The sequence below is a fragment of the Saimiri boliviensis genome, chromosome 2 (assembly GCF_048565385.1).
Source record: "Saimiri boliviensis isolate mSaiBol1 chromosome 2, mSaiBol1.pri, whole genome shotgun sequence".
Classification (NCBI taxonomy): domain Eukaryota; kingdom Metazoa; phylum Chordata; class Mammalia; order Primates; family Cebidae; genus Saimiri; species Saimiri boliviensis.
The window spans coordinates 138541912-138567784 of NC_133450.1; the positions used below are offsets into that span (position 1 = coordinate 138541912).

Sequence of the window (25873 nt, forward strand, 5' to 3'; positions counted from 1 at the left end):
CCTCCCAAAGTAAAAGCATTGAGGGAAAACAGTTAGTTTTGGAGTAGGATCCACACGTGCCAGAGGAGCAAGGCTGCGCTCAGCACGGGGTGGCGCGGGCATCGGCTGGGGGACCTGCCGTGCTCCTGCAGAAGATTCTTCTGTGCATCTTTTCCCAGGGACACGAGCTCATGAGTGGCATTTAAGTTCGGTTCAGTGTAGTCCTGCAGTTGTTTGGAAAGTGTCTGTGTGCACACCTTTGATCGCTGTCTGCTTTTCTACCCTCTAACCCAGTTCAGCACCCAGCGCTTGGGTTTGCTGATTGTACCAGGTAGAAGGTTGCGTGGTTGCAGAACCGAGGTCTTGCAGTATGTCAGGCCAGTCTGAACCAGACACAGGCCGCACAGGAAGGCCGCGCAGTCAGAAGGCGGCCGTGGCCAGCTGGGTACCACCCCCGGGAACTGGGCTGGGCCTTCTCATGGCCTTGAGCATCGTGGTGCGTGTGCATGTGACCAGGTGCACACCTGACCCCTCAGACCTGTGTAGGTTCTGGGAGAAGCCCAGGCAGGTTTTATTTCCATACAAGGATGTTCAGCTCTGCTGGGGGGCAGGTGCAGAATGAGGGAAACTGTGGCCTGGCTTCACGTCCTTTGTATGGAGCTCCTGCTGCAGGCTGACCTCCCTTCCCGAGTGCACTCCTGCTGTGCCTCTGGCTGTGGTGTCCAGCGGTGGCCAAGGATGAGTCCGCTTTGCTGTGATTTCACTTTACCTGCCAGATAGCGGCAGCATCGAAGCTTTCAGGCCCAGAATAATGAATTCTGGCATGTACCTGAGGGGGACCCTCACATCTTCATGTGTTCACATGGGCCTCCTTGGGGACAGATCTGTGGCCACGAATTGGTTGACGATGGGGCAGAAGCCTCCCGAGAATGAAGCATGGTCCTCTTTTGGAGGCTGCTCCTGGCTGTTGCTCCGTTCACTGGGAGCCCGGTTCTCTGACTTAACTGAGGTAGCGTCTGAAGCAGGATGCAGGGATTGTTCAAATCATGGCATCTCCTCACTGGAGCCGTCAGGAAGCAGAAACCTAACAGCCCTTCCAGAAGTCGCTGCAGCCTGCTGCGGTTGCCTGCTGACACGCTGGTACCCTGGGCCCATCCTGGGATGGGTCTCCTGAACAGTGTCAGGGCTGTGGGTGTGAGGCCGGCCCCGCCGCCTGTCGGGTGGCTGCCCTTGGAGGTCTGTGCAGTCGTGCGTAAGGGAAGGGCCGCACTCAGTCCCACTGCTGGAGGGCAGCCATCTGCGGTGTCTCTAGCTCAGGCTGGTGGTTGGACGAGTTCACTCTTGATTGGTATCTAATGTGGCCCAAATGCTTCCTCCTACAGGATGTCTACGGCCTCTACGAGCCTCGATACAGGCCCTACGACAGCGCAGCATCTGCCTACGCCGAGAACTACCGCTACCCCGAGCCCGAGCGGCCCAGCTCCCGAGCCAGCCACTCCTCAGAGCGGCCACCTCCCAGGTGCGGCCGTGCCCGCCCCGGCTGCCTCTCTGTCAAACTCAGACCCATGTCTGTGTTTCTGGCTATGGGGATAACTTAGTGACTTGAAAAATTCTGTATTTGTGAAGAATCATACAAACTTACCTAACATATGTATACATTTTTTTCAGTATGGACAAATTGTAGGATGTATTTTTAAATAGAAATGAACTCTGCCTGGGCGGTCATTAGCTGTGCTGGTTAGTTAGCGTTTGGCCCCACCTCTGCGGGGCCAGACCCTGTACAGGGCTGCAAAGAAGCCGCCTCTGACTTGTCCGTGAGCCCCTCTGGCCGAGCACGTCTGTTGCTCCAGCCGTTTGCTAATGAGGTATTCAGCCTCTCTAGAGACACGGCAGCTTTTCACCCGGCTCCAGAGGCATGGGAGGACTGGTCTCACAGGTCTAATCCTTAGACCTGTCAGGCTGGCTCCAGAAAGCAGGGCCTGAAAGCCTGTGTTTCCTTTTTTTTCCTTTTGAGACAGGTCTCCCTCTGTTGTCCAGGCTGGAGCGCAATGGTGCCATCTTGGCTCACTGCAGCCTTGATCTCCTGAGCTCAAGTGGTCTTCCCACTTCAGCCTCCTGAGGAGCTGGGACTACAGACATGCCCAGTCAAACCCAGCTAATTTTCTTTGTTTTTTTTGGTAGAGATGAGGGTCTCACCGTGTTGCCCAGGTTGGCCTCGAACTCCGGGCCTCAAGGGACCCTCTTGCCCTGGCCTCCCAAAGTGCTGGGATTACAGGCATGAGCCCCCACACCCAGCGAGCCTGTTTCTCCTTGACGTTGCCTCCTCTGCTTGAAGGCTGCAAGTGTCCCTGGCCTGCTTGTCCCCTATACTGGCCAGCCACACCTCCGTTTGCCATTACAGAAAAAAGATTTGGAAAGACCTGTGGCACCGTGCCTTCGGCCATGAGTAAGCCTTCATGCCAGGTCAGAGTCCTCCGGGCCCTAGAGCAGAGGAGGCCGTTGTGGATTTTCATTTCTGCAAGGGAGGTGCGCAAAGCCCTGAGTGGGGCGGGGTCTGGGTCCTGGCTGCCGCGCTTGGCTGTGCCCTCCAGGGCCTGAGCTGCATTCGCGCCTTGTCGGATCTGAGAGTGTCTCACATAGAGGATCCCTGCAGGGGGATACTGCTTCAGCTGGGTGATAGAGAAGAAGCTAGTCATCAGTGAGGACTTTGTACCTGCACTCGTTTTTGAAAGGTTCCTCATGCTTATTCTTAGAGGCTTTTAGGAGCTGATCTGAAGACTAAGGCTCTGTCTGTGACCCTCTCCCAACGCCACTGGCCCTGGTGTGCTCGGCTCTGAGGGCGTGCACTGGGCCGTGTACAGCGGGATGTTCTAGGCACCTTGTGAAGCTGGTGACGCTGTGAGCCTTTGCCTTTCGGGAGGCTGTAGCTGTGAGAAAATTCCCTGTCACCCAGGAAGCGGGGTTGGAAGTTGAGATCATATTCTGATTCAAAGCCTGCCAGGTCCAGGTGAGGGTGAGCAGGCAGGTGTTCACTAGAGCCCCAAGAGGCAAGAGCACAGAGGAGAGACCGCAGGGAGGGCTCCCCCGCTTCTGCTCTCCTCCTGCTGGCCGCCCTGCCCGGCTCACATAGAAACCGATTCTGAGAGGCCTGTCACCAGAGGCGGGGTCGGGTCACCACAGGAGTGGCTTTGTCACTGGAGCCGCAGGCTTCCTCTTCCTTCCCCGGTTTGGATCCTGTGGCTGCCTTCAGCCCCGGTTTGCGCAGGCTTGAGGATCCTCTCTGCTCCTTCCCGCGCTGTGGTTGGGAAGTGCGCGTCTGACACGTGTGTCCCATCTCGGCGCTTGCTTGTGGCGTGGACTCACCTTTCTGGGTCCCGTGTGCTCAGATCCCCACAGGCACTGCCTGCCTCAGCCTTGTTCGCTTTTGAGACTGTGTCACCCCAGGTGAAGGACGGGTTGGAAAGGTCAGCTGAGGAGGCGGTGGCTCCTTGGTTTCGCCCCATGTCAGTTAATTTCTCCAGAAGCTGCCGTGGCCCACGTGAATGTTGTGGATCCTAGAGGGCCGCTCAGGCTGTCGGTTGGCAGGGCTCATTACTGTGGCTGAGCTGAGCAGTTGGATGTGGTGGGGGGGGTGATCGGGCTGGGCCCGGTGCCGCCCAAGGACAGCCCCGTCTATGCACAGCTGCTGCACCGGCCAAGTGACCAAGCTCAGTGGGGTGTGTGCAGCTCCCATGATGCCTCCTGAAGGGGCGTGGGAAGAGTCACTCTTAAAAACTAAATATTGTATGAAAATTATAAAATGCTCTTAAGTCTTTTCAAGGGTCTTTTTTAGGTCTCACTCTGTTAGCCAGGCTGGAGCGTAGTGATGCCCTCATAGCTCACTGCAGCCTCAAAACCTGCTGGCTCAAGCCATCCTCCTGCCTCAGCCTCCGAGTAGCTGGGACCACAGGTGTGTGCCACCATGCCTGGCTAATGTTTTATTGTGTTATGGAGATGGGTCTCACTATGTTTACCAGGTTGGCCTTTCAGGAATCTTGAAAGCACCGAAAGATCTGATAATTGATCATTGTACTAGATTGTTCTTTCCCTGTAGCCAGAGTCAGGTTCATGGCTTGGTCTACAAAACCAGCCTTTCTGACACCATGTCAGCTCCAGGAGACCTGGTCCTGCTCCAGGAGCACAGATGCAGGCTCCAGCAGGGGTACCCAGCGTGCGTGCAGGAAGCACCAGCAGCCAGTGGTCTGCGGTGGAGGCTGTGAAGCTGGCGTTTTTGTTTGAATGGCTCAGTGAGGCTGGGCACAGTGGGTCACACCTGCAATCCCAGCACTTTAGGAGGCTGTGATGGGTGGATCACTTGAGCCCAGGAGTTCGAGACCAGCCTGGCAACATGGTGAAACGCCATCTCTGTGAAAAATATTAAAAAATTAGCTGGGTGTGGTAGCACATGCCTGTAGTCCCTCGGAAGCTGAGGTGGAGGTTATGTTGAGCTGAGATCATGCCACTGTGCTCCAGCCTGTGCAACAGAGTGAGACCTGGCTCAAGAAAAATCTCAGTCCATTTTGTGTTCTGCTGAGCATACTATCAAAAATTCTGGGACCTGTTTTAGCATTGACTTCTGTAGGCAACAGCAATGAGAACACAAAAAGGGTCAGTTCTTTTTAGCTGAATGGCTCTTAGTTATTTTACCAGGATAAATTTTAAATAGCTGTATGGTTGGAAATGCCACAGTCTTATCCTTGCTACTGTTTTGGGTTTTCTCATGGAACTTTCGCACAACCAAAGTGCCCTGATGAATGCCTGTCGCTTTGGGGATTATTTGTGTTGGCTGATGTCACACTTTAAGAAATAGGAAATTTGTTTTTTAACAGGACTGTGTTTTTCAGGCAGGGATATCCTGAGGGGTACTATGGTTCCAAAAGCGGATGGAGCAGTCAGAGCGATTACTATGCAAGTTACTACTCCAGCCAGTACAGTTACGGAGGTACGTTGAGGAACCCCGGGCAGCTGGCCCCAGCAGGTGCCTTGTGCGAAAGACACCACCGACGTGCAGCCCTGGCCAGGCAGCACCTGCTGGTGACTTCCAGGAAATGTCCCCTTTTATTAGTCTCTTCTTTACGAGCCAAAATACTGAAAATACTTTGTATTTGAAAATAATTATGTTGATATTTTTCGTTATGGAATTATATCTGAATTATAACTTGAATGCATTTTTGTCATACTGGCAGATTTCTCTGATTTTGTAGCAAAGCATAACCATCAGCAGTTCGAGAGCTGCTGTGTCCACAAATGCCTCCGTCAACATAAACGGATGAAAAGGAAGTTAAATGAAAAACCATCTCCTCCGAACCACCGGCCATGTTTCCCGTGCTCCTGGACCGCGGGAGGCTGGCAGCTGCTGCCTGGGACAGTGTAGACATGGGCTGGGCCCAGCGGGCAGTGTCCTGGGTGCTCCCTGGCAGTGTCCAGCTGCAGCCACGCTGCCCTCCTTGCAGCATGTGCGGCACAGTGGCCATGTCCACTGGAAGCGCCTCCCCCCGTTACTCTTGCCCTGGCTGTGGCCTCTTGCACTCTGGGCTCATGAAGCCCCTCGGCAGATACCAAATAACCTCTTTGATATTTGCACCTGTTTTAAATACAGATTTTAAAAAGAAAGACGTCTTTAGAAATGATGATAAAAGACCTTTTAAGAACTTTTTCTTAATACTTGTTAAAAATACTTGCTGAAAATCATATATCCAGTTTGTTTATAGCCTTTTTAAAGTAACCTTATGATACTGAGATTATTTTTGAAAACCTTATGAGTCACATTGAGGAGAAGAAATAGTAGTAAAATTAACAGTCGGAGATTCACTAGTAAAAAGCAGTAACCATGAAAGAAAACTGGCCGGGCACAGTGGCTCGTGCCTGTGATCCCAGCACTTTGGGAGGCTGAGGTTTGGGAGAAGTACTTGAGCCCAGGAGTTCAAGACCAGCCTGGGCAACATAGTAAGACCCCATTTCTATTTAAAAAAAAAAAAAAGAAAGAAAGAAAAAGGACTTAATACGTCATTTAGCATATTTTCTAAAGATATATTTTCCTTTTAATCTAAAACACAGATTGAAAGAAAAATCAGCCAGTTGCCGTTAGGTAGCTGGGCCCTGCAGGTCCCTTGGCTTCCTGGTATGAGGCTGCTTTCCAGGAGAGAAGTTAGGTTTCTCAAGGAATCCTTGAGCATTAAGTCCTGGGGTGGTGTCGCTGCTTTAGTGAAATCCGAGGCGCTGCTGCTTTTGCGTGTTATTGTATTGATCGTTAATTCTTGGCTCACAGATCCAGGTCACTGGGATCGTTACCACTACAATGCTAGAGTCAGGGACCCCCGCACCTATGACCGGAGGTACTGGTGCGACGCGGAGTACGACGCCTACCGGAGAGAGCACTCTGCCTACGGAGACAGGTTGGTGGGGCGCCCCCAGCGGGAGGAGGCCGGGGAAGCCGGGGCGTGCTGGTGCCGCTCTGCCGTCAGGCCTGGGTTCTAACAGAGAGCTGTGGTACTTTGGGGGAGCAGCTGCTTGCTGTTTTGGTCCCTGTCTGAAAGGAAGGAGGAGCCAGAGCCTCCCAGGGTTCCCAGCATGGCCTGGTAGAGGAGGCGCTGGCCTCAGCATGAGGAAAGTTCAGCCCCTCGGGAGCACCTGGGGTCCGGGCTCACTCTCTCATCCTTTCTCATCATCCCTTCGTACCCATCGTGTCCTGCAGCCCAGATAAGTGGCCGCACTGGGGCCACATGCGTAGTACTTCTCTACAGCTGCGCATCAGAGGGGTCCGAGCGTGGGTGTGGTGTGCTATGGCTCAGCCCCAGGGGTCTGCCCAGGCTCCTGGGCAGCTGTGCAGCACCTGAGGACAGGGCCTCCTGGACTTCATCCCCTGCCTCTGTCCCCGGCTTCCTCTAGGCCTGAGAAACGTGACAGCAACTGGAGATACGACCCTCGCTTCACGGGGAGTTTTGACGACGACCCTGATCCCCACAGAGACCCTTATGGGGAAGAGGTGGACCGGCACAGCGTCCACAGCGAGCAGTCGGCGCGGAGCCTGCACAGCACACACAGCCTGGCCAGCCACCGCAGCAGCCTCAGCTCCCACTCGCGCCAGGTGCGTGGCGGCACCCACAGACACGCGGACAGCTGTGTTTAGAACCACCGTCCTGTTTGCAGTACACCTAAAGTTTTACTGCTTGCTTGGGGAGCTGATTCTGCCCGTTTGCTTTGTTTTCTAAGAGTCAGATTTACAGAAGCCACAACATGACCGCCAGTTCCTACGAGGCCCCGCTTCTTCCAGGCTCCTTTCACGGTGATTTCGCCTACGGTCCCTACCGCAGCAATTTCAGCAGTGGCCCGGGCTTCCCAGAGTACAGCTATCCTGCAGACACTGCCTGGCCGGCTTTGGAGCAAGGTGTGTGCTCAGCAGGACGGAGGGATGCCGGGTCACCCACTGGGGCGCCACCCAGCCCGGGATTCGAACATGGGAGTCAGGGCTGGGATTGGAATTGCGATGACCTGGCCTGGCTCCTCCCTGCGGAAGAAGGATGGCTCTGTCCCAGTCCGTCCTTCCCAGAGGCAGAGCACGTCGGGACGGGCCAACGCCGTCTCTTCGACTGCACTTTGGCTTCAGGCCTGAGAGCTGGCCTGGCTGCCCCAGCGTGTGTTTGCAGTGTGACTGCGGACACTCACGGTCAGGCTCTGGGTGGCCCAGTCACATCCCCATCACCGACCCCTGCGCTCAGCAGTGTTGCAGGAGGGAGCTCCTCATTCGTTCCCCTTGGAGACTCCGTTCCTGCAGCTGTCCTGTGTGTTGCAGGCAGACTTCCCTTCTAGGATGCTCATATGCCTTTTCTTGGAAAACTGCAGAAATATACGTAAAGTTACAGAATTTAACAGTGGATTGAATTCCTTTTTTTTTTTTTTTTTTTTTTTTTTTTTTGAGACAGTCTGGCTCTGTCGCCCAGGCTGGAGTGAAGTGTCACAATCTCGGCTCACTGCAACCTCCACCTCCCAGGTTCAAATGATTCTCCTGCCTCAGCCTCCCAAGTAGCTGGGATTACAGGTGTGTGCCACCACGCCTGGCTAATTTTTGTATTTTTAGTAGAGACGGGTTTTGCCATGTTGGCCAGGCTGGTCTCGAACTCCTCACCTCAAGTGATCCATCCGCCTCAGCCTCCCAAAATGCTTGGATTTCAGGTGTGAGTCACTGCACCCAGCCTTATTTTCTTAAAGTATTGTTTCAGTTCACAGTATTTTTTCTTTTTCTTTTCTTTTTTGTTTTTTTCAAGAGACAGAGTCTCACTCTGTCACCCAGGCTGGAGTGCCGTGGCATGGTGATGGCCTTGATCTCCTGGGTTCAGGTGATCCTCCTGCCTTGGATCCTCTTAGAGTTCTGGGATTCCAGGCATGCACCACTGTGCCTGGCTCCTTATTTTCTTTCTCGCTTGAGGAGTTTTGCGGTCCTTTTTGCTGCGTGCTGCGTGCTGCGTGGTCATGGCAGTCTGAATTCGCTTTTGTGAAAGTGAAAGAGCTCGGGGGTAGGGGCCAGGCCCGGGAGGAGCAGGTGCTGCCGAGCCCCAGGACAGTGTCATGAGGGTGTCGCAGGAGCTGTCTCGCTGTACAAGAGAATAGCTCGTGTTTAATGAGTCAGATGTTTTTCTTTTGCTGACATATGCTTGAGTTCTACCCTTAAGTACAATATTAAACAATGGCTGACTTTGAGCTGGAAGTTGATCATGGTGAATCTGACCCATGATTTCATTTGTGTGAGCACATTGAAAGTCAAGCCTCAGAAGCATCAGTGACAAGCCGATTGTTTCTTTTTCATTTATTTCAAATGTAGTTTCATCAAGACCAACTTCTCCTGAGAAATTTTCAGTGCCTCATGTCTGTGCCAGGTTTGGCCCTGGCGGTCAGCTTATCAAAGTGATTCCCAATCTGCCTTCGGAAGGACAGCCGGCCCTGGTCGAGGTCCACAGCATGGAGGTAATGGCGCATGCGGAAATGCGGCGTCCCTGTACTGCCGCCCTGGGGAGCTCAGTGTTTGTCATCTTCAGCTGCCAGTTCTTGCCTCTGGATGTGTGTTCTTGGAAATGTTTTCTCCTGGGAATATTCAGTTTGTAGGGTTTTGGTTCTGTTTGGTGATGTCTTTTTTTTCCTAGAAGTCAGTATTGTAAGCATGTGCCTTAGGTGTTAGACTACATGTTTTCTGTCCTCGTTTTGGGGAAGTTTGCTTTATTGGTGCTTTTCAGTGATGGATGCAGCGGGTGGGCCTGGCACTGCCCATGTGAAAGAGGCGGGTGGGGTGGATGGGCCTGGTGCTGCTGAGGTGAGGGGGGTGGGTGCGGTGGGTAGGCCCGGGGCTTCGTGGGTGAGGGGGGCGGGTGAGAAGGTGGGTGGGATAGATGGGCCCGCTGCTGTCAAGGTGAGGAGGGCGGGTGGGGTGGGTAGGCCTGGGGCTGCTGAGGTGAGGGGGATGGGTGAGAAGGTGGGTGGGATGGATGGGCCCGGGGCTGCAGAGGTGAGGGGTGCTGGTGGGGGGGGCGGGGGGGGCAGGTGCAGTGAATGGGCTGGGTGTTGCCGAGGTGACGGGAGCTGGTGAGGGTGGGCCCAGCGCTGCCAAGGTGGGGGGGTGCTGGCATGCGCCTCCTCGCAGGCCTCTTCTGTCACATGTGTTGGGATTCTGCCTGAGGTTCTGGAGAGAAGAAATGGATCTCACTGCTTAAAATAAAATTTGAAATCATGGCTATGGCCGAGACAGACCGTGCTCCACGTAACAGCCTTGACAGACCCTTCACCCGCTGTGGGGAGGGGCGGGGCAGAGTGGGGCAGGTGGGCCAGGCCGTCCTCTCCTCTCACAGGCAGCATTTGTGCCTGGCTTGGCCAGCCGTGCAGCAGGGTGGCTGGGTGCTCGCTGCGGCTGACCTGTGGCCCTCTCCTCATAGGCCCTGCTGCAGCACACATCCGAGCAGGAGGAGATGCGGGCGTTTCCGGGACCCCTGGGCAAGTACGTTCCTTGTGGAGGTGTTTCTTTGCCAAGCCCGGCCTGGCAGACATCACTGCTCACTGTCTGTTCTTTCTGCAGAGACGACACCCATAAAGTGGATGTTATTAATTTTGCACAGAACAAAGCCATGAAATGTTTGCAGAACGAAAATTTAATTGACAAAGAGTCTGCAAGTCTTCTTTGGAATTTTATTGTTCTCCTCTGCAGACAGAACGGGGTATGTTTCTTTTTACTTCTAGAGTGTTTCTTCTTGTTGCTACGTTTCGTCTTGGGAATGCTCAGCCTCCCTGAGGAACTGGGCGGGACCTGCGTGCCCAGCTGTGGAGCCTTGAGGGCTCCCTAGGCAGCGCAGCCGGCTGGGTGCGGAAGGGGAGGGAGCGTGCGGTTGGGTTGAGAGGGGGTTCGGCCCTGCCCTGCCAGCCTTCGGGGAGTTGCGGGTCCGGCGAGGTCCAGGGTGGGATTTCGTGCCTATTGTGGCCTCACCCGTCCTCACTGGAGAGCCTTTTGTTCTCCTTCCTGTTCCTCTCGACTCAAACAGACCGTGGTAGGGACTGACATTGCGGAGCTTCTGTTACGAGACCACAGAACAGTGTGGCTTCCTGGGAAGTCGCCCAATGAGGCCAACCTGATTGATTTCACGAATGAGGCGGTGGAGCAGGTGGAAGAGGAGGAGTCCGGTGAGGCCCAGCTCTCCTTCCTCACTGGTGGTCCCACAGCTGCCGCCAGCTCGCTGGAGAGAGAGACCGAGAGGTTCCGGGAGCTGTTGCTGTATGGCCGTAAGAAGGTATGTCTCCGTCATGGCGCGTGTCCACTGGGTCGGGCCTGGCAGGGGGATGCGCTGTCCGGAGAGACGCAGCCCCTCAGGAGCATCCACGCTGCATGTGGTGCTTCGGGTCTTGCAGTTCCTGAACAATGTGGGACCCTCCCTCGTGCGCCGTCCTTCTGGAGGTGTTCATGTTGGTTTCCTTCTAACTATTTCTAGTGTTGGAGACCTGCAGATTCTGTTTTCAGTTATTTGACAAATGGACATGTTGAGCACAGGCTATGCCCCCCCGCCCGCTGTGTGTGCCGAGTCTCGGATACAACGTGCGTGAGAGATGTCGTCGCATTCTCACAGAGCCAAGCTCGAGTACACAGCCCAGCAGTCATTGGGTGTTGGGAGGATGCCCTGAGCCCATTAGAGGCACAGCGTGTGGGAAGGCCGCCGCCAGGCGGGCAGCTAGTGCATGTAGCGTCCAGTGACTGCAGTCACAGCGGGGCAGGGGGCGGGGTGCAGGGCAGGCGGGGGTTCTGAGACAGGAGCCTGCTCTGGGAGAGTAGAGTTTAGGGGTCCATAGTGACCACAGCAGGGACAGTATGTGCACAGGAGGGCCCGTCTAGGGTGTGTGATGTCCACTTTGGACATGCGGAGCAGGAGAGAGGCCAGCTTATGGGCATGTGTGGCTCTGAACAGCAGAGATATTGGATAGGCCCAGAGCTCTCTCTCCTCTCATGTCGTGATAAATTCAGACAGGGCATATTTCGCCAGTAAATTTTTTTTTTTTTTTTTGAGACAGGGTCACTCTTGCCCAGGCTGGAGTGCAGCGGCGTGATCACAGCCTCCTGGGTTCAAGTGATGCTCTTCCATCTCAGCCACATGCTGCCGTGCCTGGCTAATTATTTATTTATTTATTTATTTTTATTGAGACAAGAGTTTTGCCGTGTTGCCAGGCTGGTCCCGAACTCCTGGCCTCAAGCAGTCCACCCGCCTCAGCCTCCCAAAGTGTTGGGATCACAGGCATGAGCTACTGTGCCCGGCCTGATCAGTATGATTCTCTTATGGGTGTTTTATAACTGGTTGAAGTCATGTAACTTGTTAGCTTTTATTAACCTCTTCTTTGACTGTAGCATTTTTGCCTCCTAGCCAGAAGTTCTAAATTATACCCCAAGTTACTTTGGCGAAAGGTGAGGCTGCCTTACTGAAGCCACTGTCCATGTTGAGAGGATATTCACGGAAGCCTTCTTTTGGAATTGGGGAGTTGACTTGAGCGTGTTTCTCCATGGACAGGGCAGTGTGGCAGGCAGCACTGCATGGTTATCCCTGTTTGTGATTAGCGTGTTTGGGTTTTATGCTGAAAACAGGTAATAAAAGCCGCGAATATCTACAAATACCCACTACCACAGGGACTTTGAAACTCAGGAAAATGATGAAATGCTGGCATGTCTTTAATCTCCAAATGGTGAATAAGTGTGTTTTTGAGGCCGTTGGGTTGTCTGTGTGTCTGCTGCTGTGTGAAGACACACGGCCTGTTGATTGTCGTGACTCATGTCATGTGAGCCCCTCCGATAACCCACCAGGGCCCCTAAAATGCCTTGCAGGATGCTTTGGAGTCTGCCATGAAGAATGGCTTGTGGGGTCATGCCCTGCTGCTTGCAAGTAAGATGGACAATCGGACGCACGCCCGAGTCATGACCAGGTATAGTCCCACGGTGGCCCGACCCAGTCGAGAGCCCTGTTGGCTCCCTGCAGCACGCAGCATCCGCGCGCTCGGCGCAGGCGACAGGCGGATCTCACTGGGCTCTGTTGTTCTCCCACACGAGCTTGGGCTTCCTTGACCTCCAGGCTTCCTTGGGTCATACTGCAGAGAGCTCAAAAAGTTCCTTATTAACTGCCTGGTTCTTAATACTTCATTTAAAATCTCAGTGAATTCCTTTGTCTTCATCTTCTGTAAGTTTTTTTAGATTCTGGGTTTTGCTCTGTTGCCCAGGCTGGAGTGCAGTGGCAGGATCTCGACTCACTGCAGCTCCTGCCTCCCAGGTTCAAATGATCCTCACACCTCGGGCTCCCAAGTAGTTGGAATATGTGTACTTTGCCTAAGTGAATAAGTCTGATGATTACATCAGAGGGCTGAGGTTGGGTTTTAAAAAAATTTATTTTTATTTTATTTTATTTTATTTTATTTTATTTTATTTTGAGATGGAGTCTTGGCTCTGTCGCCCAGGCAAGAGTGCAATGGTGCTGTTTCAGCTCACAGAAGCCTCTGCCTCTTGGGTTCAAGTGATTCTCCTGCCTCAGCCTCCTGAGTGGCTGGGATTACAGGAGCGGGCCGCCACACCTGGCTGATTTTCATGTTTTTAGTAGAGACAGCGAGGCAGTTTCACCTTGTTCGTCTCTTAACTCCTCATCTCAGGGGACCTGCCTGCCTCGGCCTCCCAGAGTGCTGGGATTACAGGTGTGAGCCACCGCGCCTGGCCGGATTTGTTTTTAACTGAGCCAGCATAGGGTCTTTCTGTGTTTACGTCTGCCTAGGTTTGCCAACAGCCTCCCAATCAACGATCCCCTGCAGACTGTCTACCAGCTCATGTCTGGGCGGATGCCCGCCGCGTCCACGGTGAGTGGCATGGCCTGGTGGCTGCTGTGGAGTCGCTTCCCTCCCCATGCTGGCGACCCCGGCTCTGCGGAGTTGGAGCGGCGCTGGCTTCCCGGAATGAGGCTTTGTTTCGTTCTTCCTCACGTTAGTGCTGTGGAGATGAGAAATGGGGAGATTGGAGGCCGCACCTCGCCATGGTCTTGTCCAACTTGAACAACAATGTGGACGTCGAGTCCAGGACGATGGCCACCATGGGCGACACTCTGGGTAGGTCGGGGCGGAGACAGGTGTCGGGCATCGTACATGGCGCACTGAAGGCTCGGTCGTCGGTAGCTTTGGCAGGAATCACGAGAACCCGGCCTCCTTGGTCCAGCCGGCATCCCGAGCGCCTTCTGTGTGCATCCTTGACTCCAGTGAGCATTCCCGGCCACTGAGGCTCCACCTGTGTTTCTTTTCTCCCCAGCTTCCAAGGGCCTCTTAGATGCTGCACACTTTTGCTACCTTATGGCCCAGGTTGGATTTGGGGTTTATACAAAGAAAACTACAAAACTTGTCTTAATCGGATCAAATCACAGGTAAAGAATCAAGTCAGTGTAGCCCTATAAGTTTTCCTTTAAAAGTAAAAAAAAAAAAAAAAAAATCCTTCTCTAGTTAATTTAGAAATGGCCAGAACCTTGGTTTTGTTTGCCAATTGATGGGACAGATTTGCAAGTGATTCTCTCCAAGGCTGGTTATGACAATAATGGTCCATTTTTCTCAAGTCAACGTAATTCACTTTCTCTGTAGTTTACCATTCTTAAAGTTTGCGACCAATGAAGCGATCCAGAGGACGGAGGCCTATGAGTACGCCCAGTCCCTGGGGGCCCAGACCTGCTCCCTGCCCACTTTCCAGGTAAGAGGTGCTGCCAGCCTGCCGCGGGGCAGGCGCACAGTCTAACAAGCTTTTGGTTACTTAGAGTGTTGGATTTTTTTTTTTTTTTTTTTTTTTTTGAGTCGGAGTCTCGCTCTGTCACCCAGGATGGAATGCAGTGGCGCAATCTCGGCTCACTGCAACCTCTGCCTCCCTGGTTCAAGCGATTCTCCAGCCTCAGCCTCCCTGCAGGTCCACGCCATCACGCCCGGCTAATTTTTTGTGTGTGTTTTTGGTAGAGACGAGGTTTCACCGTGTTGGCCAGGATGATCTCGATGTGATCCACCCCCACTCGGCCTCCCAAAGTGCTGGGATTACAGGCGTGAGCCACAATACCCAGCAGATTTTTTGAATTCTTATGGAAAAAATGGTGTGATTTTTTTTTTTTTTTTTTTTGAGACGGAGTTTTGCTCTTGTTAGCCAGGCTGGAGTGCAATGGTGTGATCTCGGCTCACCGCAACCTCCGCCTCCTGGGTTCAGGCAATTCTCCTGCCTCAGCCTCCTGAGTAGCTGGGATTACAGGCAAGCACCACCATGCCCAGCTAATATTTTTTGTATTTTTAGTAGAGACGGTGTTTCACCATGTTGACCAGGGTGGTCTCGATCTCTTGACCTCGTGATCCACCCGCCTCGGCCTCCCAAAGTGCTGGGATTACAGGCTTGAGCCACCGCACCCGGCAATGGTGTGATTTTTTCAGGGGGGAGGATGTTGAGAAGACATTTGATCTGTAATGCTAAGAAACTACGTCGCGTTGAATTGAGTATTTCCATTTGCATTTGATTTCAGGTAATTTCATGAGCTTTTTTTGTTTGGTTGGTTTTTTTTTTTTTTTTTTTGAGACAGAGTTTCGCTCTTGTTACCCAGGCTGGAGTGCAATGGCACGATCTTGGCTCACCTAAACCTCCGCCTCCTGGGCTCAGGCAATTCTCCTGCCTCAGCCTCCTGAGTAGCTGGGATTACAGGCAGGCGCCACCATGCCCAGCTAATTTTTTGTATTTTTAGTAGAGACGGGGTTTCACTATGTTGACCAGGGTTTGTTTTTAAGGAGACAGGGTCACACTCCTTTGCCCAGCCTGGAGTGCGCTGGTGTGATCACTCCCAGGCTCAAGTGACTCACCTCAGCTCCAGAGTGGCTGAGACTACAGGCATGCAACACCGTGACCCACTACGTTTTTTATTTTTTTGTAGAAAAAACAGTGTTTCCCAAACTGATCTTAAACTCCTGAGTTACAAGCAGTCCTCCTCTCTCAGCCTCCCAAAGTGTTGGGATTTCAGGTGTGAGCCAGCATGCCCAGCCCGTATGAGCTATTTTTAATATTTGAGGGAGGTATTCTCTGATGCAGTATTGGGGTGGTGTGTTATAAAATAGGTGGAGAGAGAGAGGCGGGACTCAGTGGCTCACGCCTGTAATCCCAGCACTTTGGGAGGCCAAGGTGGGTGAATCGCCTGAGTTCAGGAGTCAGACCAGCTTGGGCAACCCAGCCAGGTGTGGCAGCATGCGAGGGTATTCCCAGCTACTCGGAGGCCAAGGTGGGAGGATGGCTTGAGCCCCGGAGATTGAGGCTGCAGTGAGCTATGATAATGATCACTCCAGCCGGGTGACAAAGTGAGACCCTGTCAAAAAAGAAAAAAAAAATAGACTCAAGTATCTAGAGAACGTCTGTAGAGCAGCTGGAGAACGTCTGTGGAGCAGCTGGCACTGCCCGAAAGGCGGTGGCATCAGTGCGCGCAGTTGGGACATTGTGGCTGTGAGAGCCAGGTGACCATGTGAAAGGGACTGGGGGGAGGCAGAGTGATGTTCTTAGCAGCTTAGTCCTTGACTTTGCTCTTGAAATCCCTCAGGAACAGGGACTAGGACTGCAGTTAGCGGGCATGGGGGGTAGGAGACCCTGATGAGTGACGCGTTCTGAAGCGTCCGCAGCTCACAGGGCGGTGGCTGAACGTGGGAGAGCCATGGGACAGCAGGGTTGCATCTGTCCTTTCAGGTGTTCAAGTTTATCTACTCCTGCCGCCTGGTGGAAATGGGGCTGGCCACACAAGCCTTCCACTACTGCGAGGCCATCGCAAAGAGCATCCTGCTGCAGCCGCACCAGCACTCCCCGGTGCTCATCAGCCAGCTCGTGCAGGTGCGGCACCCCCCCCCCCAACCGCCCTCTGCAAGCCGGGAAGGAGGGCTTCCAGGGCCCCTGGGCATCGGGGTGGCGCCCTGAGGGTTCAGACGCGCATTGTGGTAGGCGCTTGGAACCTGCCTCTTGGGCAGGTAAAGATCTTTGAATGGCCTTTTGTTTTGCCTCTTAGCCTGGGGACTGTCAGGCACCATGTGCCAGCACAGAACCTTGGCAGCAAGTTTCACCATCAGAAGGAACTGTCTGTAGGATACTCTTTTTTTTTTGAGATGCAGTGTCACTCTGACTCCCAGGCTGGAGTGCACTGGTATAATCTCAGCTCGCTGCAAACTCTGCCTCCCAGATTCAACTAATTCTCCTGCCTCAGCCTCCCGAGTAGCCCAGATTACAGGCGCCCACCACCACGCTTGGCTAATATTTTGTATTTTTAGTACAGACGGGGTTTCACTATGTTGGCCAGGCTGGTCTTGAACTCCTGACCTCGAGTGATGCATGCATCTGCCTCGGCTTCCCAAAGTGCTGGGATTATAGGCATGACCCACCACGCCCAGCCAGGATATTCTTATTTTGAGGCAACTTAGTCTGGTGGTTGATAGCTTAAGTGTCCAGAATTCAGCAGCCTTTGTTTGAGTCCTGGCTGTACCGCTCAGGCCTTACTTTCTCCCCTGTGAAACGGAGGCAGCATGACTGGCAGAGAGAGTGGGAGGCGCCATGTTCCCTTCACCTCTCGGCAGTAGTTGCATTTGTAAGAACGTGCTCATGGGATACCCAAAAAAACTTACTAAGGACATTTTTAGACCCATTTCAAAGCTGAGAGACTCATTCATGGATCCTTAGGTCCTCATCCCCGTGTCAGTGGTTACAAACACAAGGCCAAACTCGTGTTCTGCTCCCTTCCCCAACCCCACTCTGCATCCCCCAGATTCCCGATGAAAGCACACAGACGCTCTCAGGTGAGTCCAGCTTTTCGGAGGCAGGTCCACATGGTCATGTGGCAGCCTCGGGCCTGGCCTGTCCCACATGGGGCCAGCACTGCCTACCCAGTGCATGTGGGCGGAGAGGTCATCTACAGCAACTTCCCACGGTTGCCCAGTGTCCAGTGTGCTGGGTGTGTCACTAAGCACATGCTGGAGACCTGTGCAGCGAACTGAACTTCATCTGCAGTGTGACGCTGCAGCTGCGTTGCCCCCAGAGTCGGGGCTTTTTGAAGACGGCTCACTTGCCATCACCTGGCGGTGACAAGGGCCTCTGATTTCCGCCCATGTCCAGATGGCTTCCCAGTTACGACTCTTTGATCCCCAGCTGAGAGAGAAGCCGGAAGAGGAGTCCTTGACCGCACCTGCCTGGCTGGTTCAACTGCAGCAGGTGGAGCGGCAGATCAAGGTACAGCCTTGGCTCCCAGTGGCACGGAGGCTTTTGGCAAGGTGGTTTCTGTCCCTGTCATTTCCATACTGTACTGTACCTAAAGGTACTGTACCTAAAGACAGTGACACTATAGATGTGCCTACCAGAGTTCCCAAATTCCCCAGAAAAGGCGTGGCTTGCCTCGTGCTGTCCTGAGGTGGGGACACAGCAGTGCGGTGGTGGCGGACAGTCGGGCGGGTGGGTGCCCACTGCAGTGCCATAGGCTACTTCCACAGGTGGGTCTTGTTCTCCCTCAGGAGGGGGCCATGGTGTGGCCTCAGGACGGAGCCTTCCCTCAGCAGTGTCCCGGCACGCCAAGCTCCGAGGTGGAGCGATTGGAGGGGCCAGGAGTCAGTCAGCCGGTGGCCCTGGGGATCGCCAACCCACTGCTGGCGGTGCCCGCACCAAGCCCTGAGCACTCGAGCCCAAGCGTGCGGCTGCTGCCCTCAGGTGAGCCTGGGCTTTCTGCTGGCTGACTCGTGGCCTGTGCTCTTGCTTCCTGGAGAACTGCTTTCAGATGTGGACTGTCGAGGCAGCGTCTCGCAGCACCACGGCGCTCCTTGGTCTCCTCCCGCCTTTCCTTCGTGCTTTCTTCCCCGCTGAGCCCATGGAGACGCATGGCTTTCCATGTCCATAAGTGCTCATGGGCTGGCAATACTGCCCTGAGCACCCACTGCCTGCTCAGTCTTCCCGCTTGCTTCTCGGGAGCCTCAGCCACACCATGGCTGCGCAGTGCCCTCAGCTGTGCCCTCTGCAGCCTGCTTCTCCCAGTTGGTCCTGTCGGAGGAAGGGCCAGCCCAGCGCTCCTAGGAGTCAAGTCCAGATGGCCTCATGTGCTCCTCGGCTTCCTTCCTCAGTGAACCTCGCCAAATGCCTGGATGGGCGCGGCTCCTTCCTGCTCACCGCCTACTTCTGCCCCAGACCCACCAGGGTCTCCCTCTCTCCTGTACACAAGCCAGGGTCCTCACAGTGGCCACAGGCCCTCCAGGATCGGCCTTAAGCCCTCCTGCCGTGGTGCCACGTCCACTCCCATGCTGGGCACCAGCCATGCTCCTGATGTGGGCCCATGGCCTCGCTGCCCACCCTCCTTCCTGATGTCCACCCCACTTTGTCCTCAGACGCCATTCCCACTCCCTGGTTGATTGCTCTCTTTAGCACATTCTCTTCTCAGTTTATCTGTCCCCATCTCCATGGGGACCCAGCATTTTTTTTGACACATCCGGGGCCCAGCATAGTACTACCGACAGGCAGCAGCCCTCCCTGGCTTTATGTCGAGTTAGAGGAATGAATGAATGAATGAGTGGCCCGTTTGACCCCTGGCCATAAAGGAGAGGACTCAAATGGAGCATAGCTGTGTGCCTGGCGGCCACTGTAGACTTACATCTAGGCCGGGCCGGGCCCTGGAGTCGTGTGGTACTCGGTGACCACACGTGTTCATCTGCCCCGCTCCGGGAAAACAAAGTGAATGTTCCGCTTTCTTCCAAACCACTGATGGTTCAGATGGGATAGTGGCTTCAGGGCCTTTGGCTTTATTGGATCTCCCTCATAAAAGCAGTGTGGCTGTGCAAACTAACCTGCCCTAAATGTGTCTCGTCAGCTCCTTCCAGTAACCTCCTCTTCTCCACTGTTCCCATGCAGCTCCGCAGGCGCTCCCTGACGGCCCATTGGCCAGTCCTGCCAGGGTGCCAATGTTTCCAGTGCCACTGCCTCCAGGGCTCCTCGAGCCGGGTCCTGGCTGTATGACCGCGGGGCCTGAGCCTGCCACTCTGGGCCTGGGGCCTGGTGTGCCACCTCTCCAGGAAGGGAGACACCTGCCTCAGGAAGCCAGGAGCCCAGACCCAGGTGCGGCTGCGGAAATGCTGTCTTGAGAGCAGAAGCGATGCTGGGTGTGGGGTTTGTGGGGATTGGTGGAAGAGATGGAATTTATTTGACTTTGAAAGAAGTTAATTACTTGTCTTAACGTAGACCAAAAATCCTGGCAGTTAGTAGACTGGATGGCTTAAGAGTCTCGCTATGATAGCAGGGTTAGTAGTAGTTTCTTTTGTAAGTTGGCTTTTTATGATGTGAGGCTTAAATGGCTGTTCAGGGCAGGGCACGGTGGCTGTAGCTGTCCCAGGATCTGTCTTCAGACGGTCCTTCTGAACGCCTGGCGACACGCATGGGGCAAGTTACGAACTTCTGTCTGGAAGTCAGTTTGGTGGATCTTGTCCCTGGTCTGTGTCTATATGGACGAAGCAAAACATAAGCCTAACTTTAAAGAATAAAACAGTTGGCTGGGCACAGTGACTCACGCCTTTAATCTCAGCACTTGGGAGGCCAAGGCAGGGGGATCACCTGAGGTCGGGACTTTGAGACCATCCTGGCCAACATGGTGAAACCATGTCTACTGAAGATACAAAAATTAGCTGGGAGTGGTGGTGCATGCCTATAGTCCTAGTTACTCGGTGGGTGAGGCCAGAGAATGGCTTGAACCTGGGAGGTGGAGGTTGTAGTCAGCTGAGATTGAGCCACTGCACTCTAGCCTGGTGACAGAGCAAGGCTCCATCTCAAAAAAAAAAAAAAAAAAAAGTCACGCTGGCATGGTGGCAGCTGGGTGAGAAGGCAGTGCACCTCCCTGTCTGCGCCACACGCACGTCCTGCCTCCTCGTGTTCCGCTCCGGCAGCGCTAAGGTCTCAGTTGCTCTCTTTCCCGTTGACAGGGACGGTGCCGCAGGAGGCACCTGTTGGAAACTCACTTTCGGAGCTAAGCGAAGAAAATTTTGCTGGAAAATTTGCTAATCTGGTACTTTGTCACATTTTCTTCAACTATTTGTTCTCCATAAAGTTCATCTAGTGGGCACCCAGACTCCTTGTTTAGGGGTAGGTAGGATGATGGTGGTGAGGACTGTGAAATTGTTTCTTAAAGTGAAAGTGCTTCTAAGTAGCTTTCATCCTTCAAATATGAAGATTTGGTGGAAACACTGGTAGGGAAAGACGAGGAAGAGGTAATTCAGTAGCATAGAAACGGTTAATTTAAGCAGGAGCAATTCCGAAACACAATCAAATCCCCTTATGAATTTTAATTCTTCTAAAATGGGCACCTTCCCTGATTTATACATCTTTTTCTTTCTTTTCTTTTTTTTTTTTTGAGAGACAGTCTCGCTGTGTCACCCAGCTGCCTGGAGTGCAGTGGTGTAATCTCGGCTCACTCCAACCTCTGCCTCCTGGGTTCAAACAGTTCTTTTGCCTTCAGCTCCTGAGTAGCTGGGACTACAGGCATGTGCTAGCAAGCCCGGCTAATTTTTGTGTTTTTAGTAGAGATGGGGGTTTCACCATGTTGGTCAGGCTGGTCTTGAACTCCTGATCTCATGATCCACCCACCCCAGCCTCCCAAAGTGCTGGGATTACAGGCGTGAGCCACTGTGCCTGGCCATCTGTTTTTCTACAGAATCTCTAATTTTTTTCTCTCACAAGAGGATGTCCTGGAATACAAAAGAATTTTTAACATTTTCACTGGTTTTCCTGAAAGTGAGATTTGTCTGATCAGACGTATTTGGTATAAATATCTCCTCTCTTTGCTCTACTCCTAACCTGGAGGGATGGTTGCTTTTATATAGACCACATTCTGGAACCTTGTTTACAGATACTCAGCTCTTCATGGGCCTCTCATCAGTAGGCGATTACTGTAGTTTGAACTTGAATTAGGTGTTTTACCGTTTACAACATTATGTTCCCAGAAAAGTAAAAGAGGGTTGAACTATTAAAAACTGGGACTGGAGCCAGGAATAAATATTTGTAAAAATCACTGTATCTTTGAGAACGCCTGCTGCCCGCGCTGGCCAGTCTTACCCTCAGTGAGTGTCCACGCTCCACTTCTTCCAGCCCCTAATCTCCAGTGAACGCCCGCGTTCGGAGGTCCCCCCTGGGTGGGATCACGCTGACTCGGGTCCAACGCAGCCACCTCTGTCTCTCTCACCCGCTCCCAAAACGAAGAGACCCGAACCAGCAGCCAAGAAGGAGACTAAGGACGCTAAGAAGGTAGATCAGCGCCACGTGCGCCTGTGGCCGGGAGGGTCTGGGCAGGGGGCTCGCTTCCCAGCGCGCCGTCCTCCTCATTCAACCACAAGCTTCACCCTTCTGAGTCAAACAGCTGAGTTCGTGACGTGCACATGGCGTGATGGGTGTCTGTGTATTGATGCCCTCAGATAGCTGCGCACCCAGGTCAGCGTGGGGACACGGCCTGGCCCCCAGAGGTCCCCTCTAGCCATTGCCTGTCAGACACACCTGTAAGGGGCTAGACGGCAGCCACTTCTTTCTCACTGTGGCGTGTGCCTGTCACGGGCTCCCGGATCCTTTCTCCTAGCTGTGGGCATTGGGACTGCTTTCCGTGTGGGGCTGGAACCCGTCAGGCCCCGGGAGCCTTCCTGCCTGTCTCCTGGGGAATGTGCTTATTTTTCTGAGGCACATGCTGGGGAGTGGAGGGCTTAGGTCGCAGGATGAGCCTATGTTCAGCTTTAGGAGACGCTGCTAAGCAGTTGTCCTATATGGCTGGACCAAGTCACAAGTCCTGCAGCAGAGGACAAGGGCCCCAGATGTCCCTAGTCTTCACCAGCACTGGGCAGTGCCAGGCCGTTCACAGCTGTTGATGACATCTCATCGTATCTTACTCTGCCTCTTCCCAGTGGGGTACAATGCCAGCACCTTCTCTGCCTGTTCCATTTCACCGCTCTTTTGATACAGTCTTTGTGCATTTTGGTTTCCATAAAGATGGGGTCTCACTGTGTTGCCCAGGCTGATCTTTAACTCCTGGGCCCACGCGATGCTCCTCTGCCTTGTAGCTGGGACTGCAGGTGCAGCCCCGCACCTGACTTTCCTCTCTTTTTTTTTTTTTTTTTGAGACAAGAGTCTTGCTCTGTTGCCCAGGCTGGAATACAGTGGCACAATCTCACCTCACTGCAACGTCCGCCTCCCAGCTTCAAACCATTGTCCTGCCTCAGCCTCCTGAGTAGCTGGGACTACAGGTGGGCATGTGCCACCATGCCTAGCTAATTTTTTTTTTTTTTTTTGTATTTTTAATAGAGACGGGGTTTCACTATGTTAGTCAGGATGGTCTCAGTCTTCTGACCTCATGATCCATCCACCTCAGCTTCCCAAAGTGCTGGGATGACAGGCGTGAGCCGCAGTGCCCAACCTCTTCATTTTTAATGGAGTTCTCTGAGTGACCTGCAGAGGCCCTTCCTGTATTGTGGATGTAGACACAGTCATCGTGTGGCATCTGCTGATCTCTAGATTGTCTTCTTACTTGTAACGGTATCTTTGTGTTTTTTGTTTTTTTCTTTTTTTTTTTTTTTTTTTGAGGCTGTTTCTTGCTCTGTCCTCAGGCTGGAGTGCAGTGGCACGATCCTGGCTCACTGCAACCTCCACCTCCTGGGTTCAAGCAGTTCTTCCGCCTCAGCCCCCTGAGTAGCTGGGATTACAGGCACCTACCAACACTCCCGGCTAATTTTTCTGTTTTTAGTAGAGATGGGGTTTCACCATGTTGGCCAGGTTGGTCTCGAACTCCTGACCTCAAGTGATCTGCCTGCCTCAGTTTCCCAAAGTGCTGGGATTATAGGTGTGAGCCACCGTCCCCAGCCTAGTAATGGTATCTTATGAAGAATGTCGTTCTTTGTTTTAATAGAGTTTAGTGATCAGGTTTTTCTTTTATGGCTGCTGTCTTGAAAATACACATTTAATTCCAAGTGTGTGTGCGCTCTGAGGTAAAACAGGATACTTGAGCAGGTTTCCAGCGCACAGGCTGTCAGGCCTCCCTGGGATGGCTTGTCTGGCCAGTAGAACTCGCAGAGAACAGAACTGAGAGAGTCGGGTAGCTGCTGAGGCTTCTCCTCTTTCTCTAGTAGAAATGAAATGATCATGTGAAGAATAAAGGAAATTTTCCTAATAATCTAATTCCCCGCACCTGGGAAGCACCGGGGCTGGGTGTGCCTCGGACACACACTGACTTGCACAGCCTGACTTCCACTTCTCAAAGGGGCGGGTGTCGGAAGCATTGTCAGTGTTTCGAGAAGCTCCTGAAGGCACGTTGTTGTGCTGATCTATTTAAATCATGGCAAAATACACATAGCATAAATGCAGTATTTGAAGCACAGCTCTGTGCACTGAGCACATTCACATTGAGTGGAACCATCACCATTAACCATCTCCAGAGCTTTCTCATCTTCCCAAACAGAAACTGTCCCCACAAAACAATTCTCTGTTCCCCCCACCTCCATCTACCCGGTATCTCTGTGGCTCTGGCAATGCTGGGGCCTTGCAGAAGTGGGTCCTGTAGGGTTGCTCTTTCTGCATCTGGCTTGTTTCATGGAACATCACGTTTTCAAGGTTGTTGTGGTGGTTTTTATATTTAGAGTGAATCCTGGTTCTCTCGTTGGCTACCTGGGAAGAGAAAGACAGAAGCTTATTTGCCAGATGACAAGAACAAATCGGTGAGTGCTGCCAAGTACGGCCCAGGGGACGTCCAAGAATTGTTACGATTTTTCTGTCACTTTCAGAGCAGACCTGAGTAGGTGTTTCCTGAAGTTTTGAAGTGTCGTTGTTACTCAGATTCTAATTCTGTTTAGCTTCAGTCTACTGACCTTTTTTCTTTTTAAAATCTTGGCAGATTGTTTGGGATGAAAAGAAAAACCAATGGGTGAATTTAAATGAGCCAGAAGAGGAGGTAAATGGTCACTGTGGTCACTGCTGGGTGTGAGTTGTGAGTGAGGGGACAGCCTCTCATGCCCCTGTGGTGTTTGGGCAGCTGGTGCTCCTGGAGGAGCATCCTGGCTGTGCCGTCCAGTGGGTTTCTGGCACACACAGTGGGTGTCTGAGGCTGTCTTTCCCTCTGCAGAAGAAGGCTCTTCCCCCACCTCCAACCTCGTTTCCCAAGGCTGTGCCAGCTGCCCTGCCTGGCCTCGCAGGGCCTCCTGGAGGGCCTGTGAACATGTTCTCTAGAAGAGCAGGTAAGGGTGGCCTTGGATTGGGTGCTTGCTTGAACGATGAACTGTCCCAGAGAGAGGCCAACGTGTAGCTGTTGTGCGTGGGATGAGGTGATAGGTGTCACACTGTGGAAGCTGACGCTGGTGTCACGAGGAGGCATCCCTGGGGACCAGTGCAGCTCTCCAGAGCGTTGACAAGCAGTGGGTACAGCCAAGTCCCATCCACCGGAAGCACAGGACCTGTGGCACAGTGGGATGAGAGAGGGAACCACCCCAGGGCCAAAAGCTGAAACAGATCTGCTGTGTAGAAAGGTGTCCTCGGGGTTGGGCCACAGGTCTCTGCCTGCTTTTTCTCCGACAGTGCGTGCGGAGCGTTTGAACACTTGGGCCGCCTGGCTGGTGCGCTCACCCGAATTCGCTTCCCTCCTCTTTGCAGCCGGAACCAGAGCTCGCTACGTAGACGTCCTGAACCCGAGCGGGGCCCAGCGGAGCGAACCGGCTCTTGCTCCTGTGGACTTTGTCGCTCCGCTTGCACCACTCCCGATTCCTTCTCACTTGTTCGTGCCAAGCACAGGTAGGCGGCACGGGCGCAGCCCCTTTGGGTCAGTGCTCCAGTCTCCTGACCTTTGAGTCTCCCCCAAATCTGTTAGAAGAATGACCTGGCCAGCGTGCAGACAGCCTGGGTTGCTTTGTGGGTTTTTTTATGATTTGCCTGTTTCTGCACGAGTGTACAGTGTGAAACTGTCTTCCTCGGGGTGTCTTCAGTGGGACGCCAGGGATGTTCTGGACGGAATGATGACTTCCTTCCTCTCTCATTCCCAGATGCAGAAGAACCACAGCTTCCAGACGGGGCTGGCAGGGAAGGACCAGCACCAGCTAGGGGCCTGGCCAATCCAGAGCCTGCCCCAGAGTCCAAGGTGAGTGGGTGCTGTGGGAAAGCGGGGAAGGGCACCTGGCGAGAGGCCCCTCCCTGTCCCGCCAGACAGGGCCTTGCCTTCTGCAAGTCAGTACCCAGGGTGTGTGCAGAGAGTGCACCATCTTAAATGCTTCACACTTGCGTGTGATAGAGATGGAGGTAGAAGGGTGGGTGCCGGGGGGACAGAGCTGTTGGGGAGACGGAGACCGG

The 25873-nt window shown here is 53.4% G+C and overlaps 1 protein-coding gene across 14 annotated transcripts in view; it reads left to right on the top strand.

Moving 5' to 3' along the window:
• SEC16A (SEC16 homolog A, endoplasmic reticulum export factor) overlaps positions 1-25873 on the top strand; it is a 42911-nt gene that overhangs the window by 10912 nt on the left and 6126 nt on the right. For 13 of the 14 annotated variants that reach the window (XM_010352160.3, XM_039461257.2, XM_074394496.1 and 10 more), the window contains 25 exons: positions 1362-1498; positions 4863-4960; positions 6287-6413; positions 6907-7105; positions 7231-7405; positions 8837-8979; positions 9939-10000; positions 10079-10217; positions 10539-10784; positions 12359-12456; positions 13290-13371; positions 13500-13617; positions 13814-13925; positions 14137-14242; positions 16247-16387; positions 17657-17770; positions 18049-18241; positions 19430-19633; positions 20491-20573; positions 21653-21808; positions 24178-24255; positions 24432-24488; positions 24660-24771; positions 25184-25321; positions 25570-25664. In XM_010352160.3, the coding sequence (XP_010350462.1) occupies positions 1362-1498; positions 4863-4960; positions 6287-6413; positions 6907-7105; positions 7231-7405; positions 8837-8979; positions 9939-10000; positions 10079-10217; positions 10539-10784; positions 12359-12456; positions 13290-13371; positions 13500-13617; positions 13814-13925; positions 14137-14242; positions 16247-16387; positions 17657-17770; positions 18049-18241; positions 19430-19633; positions 20491-20573; positions 21653-21808; positions 24178-24255; positions 24432-24488; positions 24660-24771; positions 25184-25321; positions 25570-25664 (3213 nt within the window). Of the gene's footprint in view, positions 1-1361; positions 1499-4862; positions 4961-6286; positions 6414-6906; positions 7106-7230; positions 7406-8836; positions 8980-9938; positions 10001-10078; positions 10218-10538; positions 10785-12358; positions 12457-13289; positions 13372-13499; positions 13618-13813; positions 13926-14136; positions 14243-16246; positions 16388-17656; positions 17771-18048; positions 18242-19429; positions 19634-20490; positions 20574-21652; positions 21809-24177; positions 24256-24431; positions 24489-24659; positions 24772-25183; positions 25322-25569; positions 25665-25873 lie in introns of those variants that run through there. The other variant, XM_039461265.2, reaches the window with a different exon arrangement.